Source organism: Anomaloglossus baeobatrachus, chromosome 1 (assembly GCF_048569485.1).
Source record: "Anomaloglossus baeobatrachus isolate aAnoBae1 chromosome 1, aAnoBae1.hap1, whole genome shotgun sequence".
Classification (NCBI taxonomy): Eukaryota; Metazoa; Chordata; class Amphibia; order Anura; family Aromobatidae; genus Anomaloglossus; species Anomaloglossus baeobatrachus.
Genome location: NC_134353.1, coordinates 957358364 through 957371316, shown reverse-complemented (window position 1 = coordinate 957371316; position 12953 = coordinate 957358364). Strand labels below are relative to the sequence as shown.

Here is a 12953-nt window from a genome sequence, read left to right as displayed (position 1 = left end):
TGACATCAGAGCCTCTCACCTCTCCAGTCATATCCTCTGTTATTCCCATAGATAATGATGTAATGTGATGACATCAGAGCCTCTCACCTCCCCGGTCATATCCTCTGTTATTCCCATAGATAATGATATAATGTGATGACATCAGAGCCTCTCACCTCCCCGGTCATATCCTCTGTTATTCCCATAGATAATGATGTAATGTGATGACATCAGAACCTCTCACCTCCCCGGTCATATCCTCTGTTATTCCCATAGATAATGATATAATGTGATGACATCAGAGCCTCTCACCTCCCCGGTCATATCCTCTGTTATCCCCATAGATAATGATGTAATGTGATGACATCAGAGCCTCTCACCTCTCCAGTCATATCCTCTGTTATTCCCATAGATAATGATGTAATGTGATGACATCAGAGCCTCTCACCTCTCCGGTCATATCCTCTGTTATTCCCATAGATAATGATGTAATGTGATGACATCAGAGCCTCTCACCTCCCCAGTCATATCCTCTGTTATTCCCATAGATAATGATGTAATGTGATGACATCAGAGCCTCTCACCTCCCCGGTCATATCCTCTGTTATCCCCATAGATAATGATGTAATGTGATGACATCATAGCCTCTCACCTCTACGGTCATATCCTCTGTTATCCCCATAGATAATGATGTAATGTGATGACATCAGAGCCTCTCACCTCTCCAGTCATATCCTCTGTTATTCCCATAGATAATGATGCAATGTGATGACATCAGAGCCTCTCACCTCCCCAGTCATATCCTCTGTTATTCCCATAGATAATGATGTAATGTGATGACATCAGAGCCTCTAACCTCCCCGGTCATATCCTCTGTTATCCCCACAGATAATGATGTAATGTGATGACATCAGAGCCTCTCACCTCCCCGGTCATATCCTCTGTTATCCCCATAGATAATGATGTAATGTGATGACATCAGAGCCTCTCACCTCTCCAGTCATATCCTCTGTTATTCCCATAGATAATGATGTAATGTGATGACATCAGAACCTCTCACCTCCCCGGTCATATCCTCTGTTATTCCCATAGATAATGATGTAATGTGATGACATCAGAGCCTCTCACCTCTCCAGTAAGATGGAAGATTATCTCCAGATTCAGGTTTAATATCTTCTCCATAATTTTGTTTTCGTCCTTATTCATCATTTATGGATCAATCGGGAAAAATCAAAAGAAAACGACAGAAGATCTTTTATTGGAAAGATGATGAGATGATGTGCCCTCAGTGATGACCCCCCACAGGTCACACACACTCCGGGACCCCTCAGTGATGGCCGCGCTCCCCCCACAGGTCACACACACTCCGGGACCCCTCAGTGATGACCCCCCACAGGTCACACACACTCCGGGACCCCTCAGTGATGGCCGCGCTCCCCCCACAGGTCACACACACTCCGGGACCCCTCAGTGATGACCCCCCACAGGTCACACACACTCCGGGACCCCTCAGTGATGGCCGCGCTCCCCCCACAGGTTATACACACTCCGGGACCCCTCAGTGATGGCCCCCCACAGGTCACACACACTCCGGGACCCCTCAGTGATGGCCGCGCTCCCCCCACAGGTCACACACACTCCGGGACCCCTCAGTGATGGCCGCGCTCAACCCACAGGTTATACACACTCCGGGACCCCTCAGTGATGGCCCCCCACAGGTCACACACACTCCGGGACCTCTCAGTGATGGCCCCCACAGGTCACACACACTCCGGGACCCCTCAGTGATGACCGCGCTCCCCCCACAGGTCACACACACTCCGGGACCCCTCAGTGATGACCCCCCCACAGGTCACACACACTCCGGGACCCCTCAGTGATGACCCCCCACAGGTCACACACACTCCGGGACCCCTCAGTGATGACCCCCCACAGGTCACACACACTCCGGGACCCCTCAGTGATGGCCGCGCTCCCCCCACAGGTCACACACACTCCGGGACCCCTCAGTGATGACCCCCCACAGGTCACACACATTCCGGGACCCCTCAGTGATGGCCGCGCTCCCCCCACAGGTCACACACACTCCGGGACCCCTCAGTGATGACCCCCCACAGGTCACACACACTCCGGGACCCCTCAGTGATGACCCCCCACAGGTCACACACACTCCGGGACCCCTCAGTGATGGCCGCGCTCCCCCCACAGGTCACACACACTCCGGGACCCCTCAGTGATGACCCCCCACAGGTCACACACATTCCGGGACCCCTCAGTGATGGCCGCGCTCCCCCCACAGGTCACACACACTCCGGGACCCCTCAGTGATGACCCCCCACAGGTCACACACACTCCGGGACCCCTCAGTGATGGCCCCCCACAGGTCACACACACTCCGGGACCTCTCAGTGATGGCCCCCACAGGTCACACACACTCCGGGACCCCTCAGTGATGACCCCCCACAGGTCACACACACTCCGAGACCCCTCAGTGATGACCCCCCACAGGTCACACACACTCCGGGACCCCTCAGTGATGACCCCCCACAGGTCACACACACTCCGAGACCCCTCAGTGATGACCCCCCACAGGTCACACACACTCCGGGACCCCTCAGTGATGACCCCCCCACAGGTCACACACACTCCGAGACCCCTCAGTGATGACCCCCCACAGGTCACACACACTCCGAGACCCCTCAGTGATGACCCCCCACAGGTCACACACATTCCGGGACCCCTCAGTGATGGCCGCGCTCCCCCCACAGGTCACACACACTCCGGGACCCCTCAGTGATGACCCCCCACAGGTCACACACACTCCGGGACCCCTCAGTGATGGCCCCCCACAGGTCACACACACTCCGGGACCCCTCAGTGATGACCCCCCACAGGTCACACACACTCCGGGACCCCTCAGTGATGACCCCCCACAGGTCACACACACTCCGGGACCCCTCAGTGATGACCCCCCACAGGTCACACACACTCCGGGACCCCTCAGTGATGACCCCCCACAGGTCACACACACTCCGGGACCCCTCAGTGATGGCCGCGCTCCCCCCACAGGTCACAGAGGAGTCCCCGTCTCTACAGCCCGCGCTGCCCCTGCACAGAGGAGCCGGGGACACTCACAGCTGCAGCAATGAGGCTTCTCCTCGTCCCGAGGGTAGAGGCTAGATCGGAGTTGATTTTTTGAGGGGGAGGAGTGATTTCATGATGTCACCGGAAGGGGCGGGGCCTCCTCAGTGCTGTGGTGATCTGTGGGCGGGAAGCAGCAGTTCTCAGACTCTTCTGTGCAGAGGGGACGGATCCTGACCCTGAGGTGGAGAAGATTCAGCGGCTCCTCATCAGTTCTAGCGCTGGGGTGTCAGGCTGGATGTTGGGGGCACAGAGCAGCGTCTCCTGTCAGTGTTGGGGGCACAGAGCAGCGTCTCCTGTCAGTGTTGGGGGTACAGAGCAGCGTCTCCTGTCAGTGTTGGGGGCACAGAGCAGCGTCTCCTGTCAGTGTTGGGGGTACAGAGCAGCGTCTCCTGTCAGTGTTGGGGGCACAGAGCAGCGTCTCCTGTCAGTGTTGGGGGCACAGAGCAGCGTCTCCTGTCAGTGTTGGGGGCACAGAGCAGCGTCTCCTGTCAGTGTTGGGGGCTCAGAGCAGCGTCTCCTGTCAGTGTTGGAGGGCACAGAGCAGCGTCTCCTGTCAGTGTTGGGGGCACAGAGCAGCGTCTCCTGTCAGTGTTGGGGGCACAGAGCAGCGTCTCCTGTCAGTGTTGGGGGGCACAGAGCAGCGTCTCCTGTCAGTGTTGGGGGGTACAGAGCAGCGTCTCCTGTCAGTGTTGGGGGCACAGAGCAGCATCTCCTGTCAGTGTTGGGGGGCACAGAGCAGCGTCTCCTGTCAGTGTTGGGGGCACAGAGCAGCGTCTCCTGTCAGTGTTGGGGGCACAGAGCAGCGTCTCCTGTCAGTGTTGGGGGCACAGAGCAGCGTTTCCTGTCAGTGTTGGGGGGCACAGAGCAGCGTCTCCTGTCAGTGTTTGGGGGCACAGAGCAGCGTCTCCTGTCAGTGTTGGGGGCACAGAGCAGCGTCTCCTGTCAGTGTTGGGGGGCACAGAGCAGAGTCTCCTGTCAGTGTTGGGGGGTACAGAGCAGCGTCTCCTGTCAGTGTTGGGGGCACAGAGCAGCGTCTCCTGTCAGTGTTGGGGGGTACAGAGCAGCGTCTCCTGTCAGTGTTGGGGGGCACAGAGCAGCGTCTCCTGTCAGTGTTGGGGGCACAGAGCAGCGTCTCCTGTCAGTGTTGGGGGCACAGAGCAGCGTCTCCTGTCAGTGTTGGGGGGCACAGAGCAGCGTCTCCTGTCAGTGTTGGGGGCACAGAGCAGCGTCTCCTGTCAGTGTTGGGGGGCACAGAGCAGCGTCTCCTGTCAGTGTTGGGGGGTACAGAGCAGCGTCTCCTGTCAGTGTTGGGGGCACAGAGCAGCGTCTCCTGTCAGTGTTGGGGGGTACAGAGCAGCGTCTCCTGTCAGTGTTGGGGGGCACAGAGCAGCGTCTCCTGTCAGTGTTGGGGGCACAGAGCAGCGTCTCCTGTCAGTGTTGGGGGTACAGAGCAGCGTCTCCTGTCAGTGTTGGGGGGCACAGAGCAGCGTCTCCTGTCAGTGTTGGGGGCACAGAGCAGCGTCTCCTGTCAGTGTTGGGGGGCACAGAGCAGCGTCTCCTGTCAGTGTTGGGGGGCACAGAGCAGCGTCTCCTGTCAGTGTTGGGGGCACAGAGCAGCGTCTCCTGTCAGTGTTGGGGGGCACAGAGCAGCGTCTCCTGTCAGTGTTGGGGGTACAGAGCAGCGTCTCCTGTCAGTGTTGGGGGCACAGAGCAGCGTCTCCTGTCAGTGTTGGGGGTACAGAGCAGCGTCTCCTGTCAGTGTTGGGGGCACAGAGCAGCGTCTCCTGTCAGTGTTGGGGGCACAGAGCAGCGTCTCCTGTCAGTGTTGGGGGCACAGAGCAGCGTCTCCTGTCAGTGTTGGGGGGCACAGAGCAGCGTCTCCTGTCAGTGTTGGGGGGCACAGAGCAGCGTCTCCTGTCAGTGTTGGGGGCACAGAGCAGCGTCTCCTGTCAGTGTTGGGGGGCACAGAGCAGCGTCTCCTGTCAGTGTTGGGGGCACAGAGCAGCGTCTCCTGTCAGTGTTGGGGGGCACAGAGCAGCGTCTCCTGTCAGTGTTGGGGGCACAGAGCAGCGTCTCCTGTCAGTGTTGGGGGCACAGAGCAGCGTCTCCTGTCAGTGTTGGGGGGCACAGAGCAGCGTCTCCTGTCAGTGTTGGGGGCACAGAGCAGCGTCTCCTGTCAGTGTTGGGGGCACAGAGCAGCGTCTCCTGTCAGTGTTGGGGGGCACAGAGCAGCGTCTCCTGTCAGTGTTGGGGGCACAGAGCAGCGTCTCCTGTCAGTGTTGGGGGCACAGAGCAGCGTCTCCTGTCAGTGTTGGGGGCACAGAGCAGCGTCTCCTGTCAGTGTTGGGGGGCACAGAGCAGCGTCTCCTGTCAGTGTTGGGGGCACAGAGCAGCGTCTCCTGTCAGTGTTGGGGGCACAGAGCAGCGTCTCCTGTCAGTGTTGGGGGGCACAGAGCAGCGTCTCCTGTCAGTGTTGGGGGTACAGAGCAGCGTCTCCTGTCAGTGTTGGGGGCACAGAGCAGCGTCTCCTGTCAGTGTTGGGGGTACAGAGCAGCGTCTCCTGTCAGTGTTGGGGGCACAGAGCAGCGTCTCCTGTCAGTGTTGGGGGTACAGAGCAGCGTCTCCTGTCAGTGTTGGGGGTACAGAGCAGCGTCTCCTGTCAGTGTTGGGGGCACAGAGCAGCGTCTCCTGTCAGTGTTGGGGGCACAGAGCAGCGTCTCCTGTCAGTGTTGGGGGCACAGAGCAGCGTCTCCTGTCAGTGTTGGGGGCTCAGAGCAGCGTCTCCTGTCAGTGTTGGAGGGCACAGAGCAGCGTCTCCTGTCAGTGTTGGGGGCACAGAGCAGCGTCTCCTGTCAGTGTTGGGGGCACAGAGCAGCGTCTCCTGTCAGTGTTGGGGGCACAGAGCAGCGTCTCCTGTCAGTGTTGGGGGGCACAGAGCAGCGTCTCCTGTCAGTGTTGGGGGGTACAGAGCAGCGTCTCCTGTCAGTGTTGGGGGCACAGAGCAGCATCTCCTGTCAGTGTTGGGGGGCACAGAGCAGCGTCTCCTGTCAGTGTTGGGGGCACAGAGCAGCGTCTCCTGTCAGTGTTGGGGGCACAGAGCAGCGTCTCCTGTCAGTGTTGGGGGCACAGAGCAGCGTTTCCTGTCAGTGTTGGGGGGCACAGAGCAGCGTCTCCTGTCAGTGTTTGGGGGCACAGAGCAGCGTCTCCTGTCAGTGTTGGGGGCACAGAGCAGCGTCTCCTGTCAGTGTTGGGGGGCACAGAGCAGAGTCTCCTGTCAGTGTTGGGGGGTACAGAGCAGCGTCTCCTGTCAGTGTTGGGGGCACAGAGCAGCGTCTCCTGTCAGTGTTGGGGGGTACAGAGCAGCGTCTCCTGTCAGTGTTGGGGGGCACAGAGCAGCGTCTCCTGTCAGTGTTGGGGGCACAGAGCAGCGTCTCCTGTCAGTGTTGGGGGCACAGAGCAGCGTCTCCTGTCAGTGTTGGGGGGCACAGAGCAGCGTCTCCTGTCAGTGTTGGGGGCACAGAGCAGCGTCTCCTGTCAGTGTTGGGGGGCACAGAGCAGCGTCTCCTGTCAGTGTTGGGGGGTACAGAGCAGCGTCTCCTGTCAGTGTTGGGGGCACAGAGCAGCGTCTCCTGTCAGTGTTGGGGGGTACAGAGCAGCGTCTCCTGTCAGTGTTGGGGGGCACAGAGCAGCGTCTCCTGTCAGTGTTGGGGGCACAGAGCAGCGTCTCCTGTCAGTGTTGGGGGTACAGAGCAGCGTCTCCTGTCAGTGTTGGGGGGCACAGAGCAGCGTCTCCTGTCAGTGTTGGGGGCACAGAGCAGCGTCTCCTGTCAGTGTTGGGGGGCACAGAGCAGCGTCTCCTGTCAGTGTTGGGGGGCACAGAGCAGCGTCTCCTGTCAGTGTTGGGGGCACAGAGCAGCGTCTCCTGTCAGTGTTGGGGGGCACAGAGCAGCGTCTCCTGTCAGTGTTGGGGGTACAGAGCAGCGTCTCCTGTCAGTGTTGGGGGCACAGAGCAGCGTCTCCTGTCAGTGTTGGGGGTACAGAGCAGCGTCTCCTGTCAGTGTTGGGGGCACAGAGCAGCGTCTCCTGTCAGTGTTGGGGGCACAGAGCAGCGTCTCCTGTCAGTGTTGGGGGCACAGAGCAGCGTCTCCTGTCAGTGTTGGGGGGCACAGAGCAGCGTCTCCTGTCAGTGTTGGGGGGCACAGAGCAGCGTCTCCTGTCAGTGTTGGGGGCACAGAGCAGCGTCTCCTGTCAGTGTTGGGGGGCACAGAGCAGCGTCTCCTGTCAGTGTTGGGGGCACAGAGCAGCGTCTCCTGTCAGTGTTGGGGGGCACAGAGCAGCGTCTCCTGTCAGTGTTGGGGGCACAGAGCAGCGTCTCCTGTCAGTGTTGGGGGCACAGAGCAGCGTCTCCTGTCAGTGTTGGGGGGCACAGAGCAGCGTCTCCTGTCAGTGTTGGGGGCACAGAGCAGCGTCTCCTGTCAGTGTTGGGGGCACAGAGCAGCGTCTCCTGTCAGTGTTGGGGGGCACAGAGCAGCGTCTCCTGTCAGTGTTGGGGGCACAGAGCAGCGTCTCCTGTCAGTGTTGGGGGCACAGAGCAGCGTCTCCTGTCAGTGTTGGGGGCACAGAGCAGCGTCTCCTGTCAGTGTTGGGGGGCACAGAGCAGCGTCTCCTGTCAGTGTTGGGGGCACAGAGCAGCGTCTCCTGTCAGTGTTGGGGGCACAGAGCAGCGTCTCCTGTCAGTGTTGGGGGCACAGAGCAGCGTCTCCTGTCAGTGTTGGGGGGTACAGAGCAGCGTCTCCTGTCAGTGTTGGGGGGTACAGAGCAGCGTCTCCTGTCAGTGTTGGGGGGCACAGAGCAGCGTCTCCTGTCAGTGTTGGGGGCACAGAGCAGCGTCTCCTGTCAGTGTTGGGGGCACAGAGCAGCGTCTCCTGTCAGTGTTGGGGGCACAGAGCAGCGTCTCCTGTCAGTGTTGGGGGCACAGAGCAGCGTCTCCTGTCAGTGTTGGGGGGCACAGAGCAGCGTCTCCTGTCAGTGTTGGGGGCACAGAGCAGCGTCTCCTGTCAGTGTTGGGGGGTACAGAGCAGCGTCTCCTGTCAGTTTTGGGGGCACAGAGCAGCGTCTCCTGTCAGTGTTGGGGGCACAGAGCAGCGTCTCCTGTCAGTGTTGGGGGGTACAGAGCAGCGTCTCCTGTCAGTGTTGGGGGCACAGAGCAGCGTCTCCTGTCAGTGTTGGAGGCACAGAGCAGTGTCTCCTGTCAGTGTTGGGGGCACAGAGCAGCGTCTCCTGTCAGTGTTGGGGGCACAGAGCAGCGTCTCCTGTCAGTGTTGGGGGTCACAGAGCAGCGTCTCCTGTCAGTGTTGGGGGGTACAGAGCAGCGTCTCCTGTCAGTGTTGGGGGGCACAGAGCAGCGTCTCCAGTCAGTGTTGGGGGGCACAGAGCAGCGTCTCCTGTCAGTGTTGGGGGGCACAGAGCAGCGTCTCCAGTCAGTGTTGGGGGTACAGAGCAGCGTCTCCTGTCAGTGTTGGGGGGTACAGAGCAGCGTCTCCTGTCAGTGTTGGGGGGCACAGAGCAGCGTCTCCTGTCAGTGTTGGGGGCACAGAGCAGCGTCTCCTGTCAGTGTTGGGGGGCACAGAGCAGCGTCTCCTGTCAGTGTTGGGGGGCACAGAGCAGCGTCTCCTGTCAGTGTTGAGGGCACAGAGCAGCGTCTCCTGTCAGTGTTGGGGGGTACAGAGCAGCGTCTCCTGTCAGTGTTGAGGGGTACAGAGCAGCGTCTCCTGTCAGTGTTGGGGGCACAGAGCAGCGTCTCCTGTCAGTGTTGGGGGGCACAGAGCAGCGTCTCCTGTCAGTGTTGGGGGCACAGAGCAGCGTCTCCTGTCAGTGTTGGGGGCACAGAGCAGCGTCTCCTGTCAGTGTTGGGGGCACAGAGCAGCGTCTCCTGTCAGTGTTGGGGGGCACAGAGCAGCGTCTCCTGTCAGTGTTGGGGGGCACAGAGTAGCGTCTCCTGTCAGTGTTGGGGGCACAGAGCAGCGTCTCCTGTCAGTGTTGGGGGCACAGAGCAGCGTCTTCTGTCAGTGTTGGAGGGCACAGAGCAGCGTCTCCTGTCAGTGTTGAGGGGTACAGAGCAGCGTCTCCTGTCAGTGTTGGGGGCACAGAGCAGCGTCTCCTGTCAGTGTTGGGGGGCACAGAGCAGCGTCTCCTGTCAGTGTTGGGGGCACAGAGCAGCGTCTCCTGTCAGTGTTGGGGGCACAGAGCAGCGTCTCCTGTCAGTGTTGGGGGGCACAGAGCAGCGTCTCCTGTCAGTGTTGGGGGTACAGAGCAGCGTCTCCTGTCAGTGTTGGGGGCACAGAGCAGCGTCTCCTGTCAGTGTTGGGGGTACAGAGCAGCGTCTCCTGTCAGTGTTGGGGGCACAGAGCAGCGTCTCCTGTCAGTGTTGGGGGCACAGAGCAGCGTCTCCTGTCAGTGTTGGGGGCACAGAGCAGCGTCTCCTGTTAGTGTTGGGGGCACAGAGCAGCGTCTCCTGTCAGTGTTGGGGGCACAGAGCAGCGTCTCCTGTCAGTGTTGGGGGCACAGAGCAGCGTCTCCTGTCAGTGTTGGGGGCACAGAGCAGCGTCTCCTGTCAGTGTTGGGGGCACAGAGCAGCGTCTCCTGTCAGTGTTGGGGGCACAGAGCAGCGTCTCCTGTCAGTGTTGGGGGCACAGAGCAGCGTCTCCTGTCAGTGTTGGGGGCACAGAGCAGCGTCTCCTGTCAGTGTTGGGGGCACAGAGCAGCGTCTCCTGTCAGTGTTGGGGGTACAGAGCAGCGTCTCCTGTCAGTGTTGGGGGCACAGAGCAGCGTCTCCTGTCAGTGTTGGGGGTACAGAGCAGCGTCTCCTGTCAGTGTTGGGGGCACAGAGCAGCGTCTCCTGTCAGTGTTGGGGGCACAGAGCAGCGTCTCCTGTCAGTGTTGGGGGCACAGAGCAGCGTCTCCTGTCAGTGTTGGGGGCACAGAGCAGCGTCTCCTGTCAGTGTTGGGGGCACAGAGCAGCGTCTCCTGTCAGTGTTGGGGGGCACAGAGCAGCGTCTCCTGTCAGTGTTGGGGGCACAGAGCAGCGTCTCCTGTCAGTGTTGGGGGCACAGAGCAGCGTCTCCTGTCAGTGTTGGGGGGCACAGAGCAGCGTCTCCTGTCAGTGTTGGGGGGCACAGAGCAGCGTCTCCTGTCAGTGTTGGGGGCACAGAGCAGCGTCTCCTGTCAGTGTTGGGGGCACAGAGCAGCGTCTCCTGTCAGTGTTGGGGGGCACAGAGCAGCGTCTCCTGTCAGTGTTGGGGGGCACAGAGCAGCGTCTCCTGTCAGTGTTGGGGGGCACAGAGCAGCGTCTCCTGTCAGTGTTGGGGGGCACAGAGCAGCGTCTCCTGTCAGTGTTGGGGGGCACAGAGCAGCGTCTCCTGTCAGTGTTGGGGGCACAGAGCAGAGTCTCCTGTCAGTGTTGGGGGGCACAGAGCAGCGTCTCCTGTCAGTGTTGGGGGGCACAGAGTAGCGTCTCCTGTCAGTTTTGGGGGGCACAGAGCAGCGTCTCCTGTCAGTGTGGATGTTGGGGGGCACAGAGCAGCGTCTCCTGTCAGTGTTGGGGGGCACAGAGTAGCGTCTCCTGTCAGTTTTGGGGGGCACAGAGCAGCGTCTCCTGTCAGTGTGGATGTTGGGGGGCACAGAGCAGCGTCTCCTGTCAGTGTTGGGGGCACAGAGCAGCGTCTCCTGTCAGTGTTGGGGGCTCAGAGCAGCGTCTCCTGTCAGTGTTGGAGGGCACAGAGCAGCGTCTCCTGTCAGTGTTGGGGGGTACAGAGCAGCGTCTCCTGTCAGTGTTGGGGGCACAGAGCAGCGTCTCCTGTCAGTGTTGGGGGCACAGAGCAGCGTCTCCTGTCAGTGTTGGGGGCACAGAGCAGCGTCTCCTGTCAGTGTTGGGGGCACAGAGCAGCGTCTCCTGTCAGTGTTGGGGGCACAGAGCAGCGTCTCCTGTCAGTGTTGGGGGTACAGAGCAGCGTCTCCTGTCAGTGTTGGGGGGCACAGAGCAGCGTCTCCTGTCAGTGTTGGGGGGCACAGAGCAGCGTCTCCTGTCAGTGTTGGGGGCACAGAGCAGCGTCTCCTGTCAGTGTTGGGGGCACAGAGCAGCGTCTCCTTTCAGTGTTGGGGGGCACAGAGCAGTGTCTCCTGTCAGTGTTGGGGGGCACAGAGCAGTGTCTCCTGTCAGTGTTGGGGGCACAGAGCAGCGTCTCCTGTCAGTGTTGGGGGGCACAGAGCAGCGTCTCCTGTCAGTGTTGGGGGGCACAGAGCAGCGTCTCCTGTCAGTGTTGGGGGGCACAGAGCAGCGTCTCCTGTCAGTGTTGGGGGGCACAGAGCAGCGTCTCCTGTCAGTGTTGGGGGGTACAGAGCAGCGTCTCCTGTCAGTGTTGGGGGGGAAAAAGCAGCGTCTCCTGTCAGTGTTGGGGGGCACAGAGCAGCGTCTCCTGTCAGTGTTGGGGGCACAGAGCAGCGTCTCCTGTCAGTGTTGGGGGCACAGAGCAGCGTCTCCTGTCAGTGTTGGGGGCACAGAGCAGCGTCTCCTGTCAGTGTTGGGGGGCACAGAGCAGCGTCTCCTGTCAGTGTTTGGGGGCACAGAGCAGCGTTTCCTGTCAGTGTTGGGGGCACAGAGCAGCGTCTCCTGTCTGTGTTGGGGGCTGCAGCTCTTGTATATCTCAGGCTTCAATAAGGTAAGTGGCTTATGGGGGGTTACACGGAGCAGGGGGCGATGCTGTGGAGGCTTTCATAATGAATGTGGGGGTTACTCTAGGCAGGAGGCAATGTGGAACGTTTTGGGCGGCTCACACTTGCCAGGGAGCGACTTTGCATGTTCGGGGTGGACTCGCACTGGAAAGGGGGTGAAGCTGCACGTTTGGGGGGTTCACACTGGGCAGGGGGTGACGCTACTCGTTTGGGGGGGGCTCGCACTGGACAGGGGGGGAACGCTGCACGTTTGTAAGGGGCTCGCACTGGCCAGGGGGTGACGCTGCACGATTGGGGGGGGCTCGCACTGGCCAGGGGGCGACGCTGCACGTTTGGGGGGGCTCGCACTGGCCAGGGGGCGACGCTGCACGTTTGGGGGGGCTCGCACTGGCCGAGGGGATAACGCTGCACGTTTGGGGGGGGGCTCGCACTGGCTGGGGGGATGACTCTGCACGTTTGGGGGGGCTCGCACTGGCCGGGGGGATGACGCTGAATGTTTGGGGGGCTTGCAGGGGGCGACGCATGTTTGAGGGGCTCGCACTGGCCAGGGGGTGAGGCTGCATGTTTGGGGGGCATGTAGGGGGCGACGTTGCATGTTTTAGGGGCTCGCAGTAGCCAGGGGGTGCCCTACATGTTTGGGGGGCTCACAGTGGCCAGGGGGTTACGCATGTTTGGGGGGCTCACAGTGGCCAGGGGGTGACGCATGTTTGGGGGGCGCGCAGTGGCCAGGGGGTGACGCTGCATGTTTGGGGGGCTCGCAGTGGCCAGGGGGTGACGCTGCATGTTTGGGGGGCTCGCAGTGGCCAGGGGGTGACGCTGCATGTTTGGGGGGCTCGCAGTGGACAGGGGGTGTTGCTGCATGTTTGGGGGGCTCGCAGTGGCCAGGGGGTGACGCACGTTTGGGGGGGCTGGCAGGGGGCGACGCTGCACGTTTGGGGGGGGGGGGGCTCGCACTGGGCAGGGGGCGACGCTGCACGTTTGGTGGGGGCTCACACTGGGCAGGGGGTGATGCTGCACGTTTGAGAGGGGCTCGCACTGGGCAGGGGGTGATGCTGCACGTTTGGTGGGGGCCGGCACTGGGCAGGGGGTGACGCTGCACG

The 12953-nt window shown here is 60.9% G+C and overlaps 2 protein-coding genes across 3 annotated transcripts in view; one reads left to right on the top strand and one right to left on the bottom strand.

Annotated features, from left to right (window-relative positions):
• The window catches only part of LOC142303597 (uncharacterized), an 80690-nt gene extending 77522 nt beyond the window's left edge, over positions 1-3168 (bottom strand). The window contains exons 1-2 of the mRNA XM_075345109.1: positions 3115-3168; positions 1108-1176 (exon numbers count right to left, since the gene is read on the bottom strand). Of these exons, the coding sequence (XP_075201224.1) occupies positions 1108-1161 (54 nt within the window). The 5' untranslated portion in view covers positions 1162-1176; positions 3115-3168. The remainder of the gene's footprint in view (positions 1-1107; positions 1177-3114) is intronic.
• The window catches only part of LOC142257625 (uncharacterized), a 481515-nt gene that overhangs the window by 287281 nt on the left and 181281 nt on the right, over positions 1-12953 (top strand). The gene's annotated exons all lie outside the window — the stretch shown is intronic.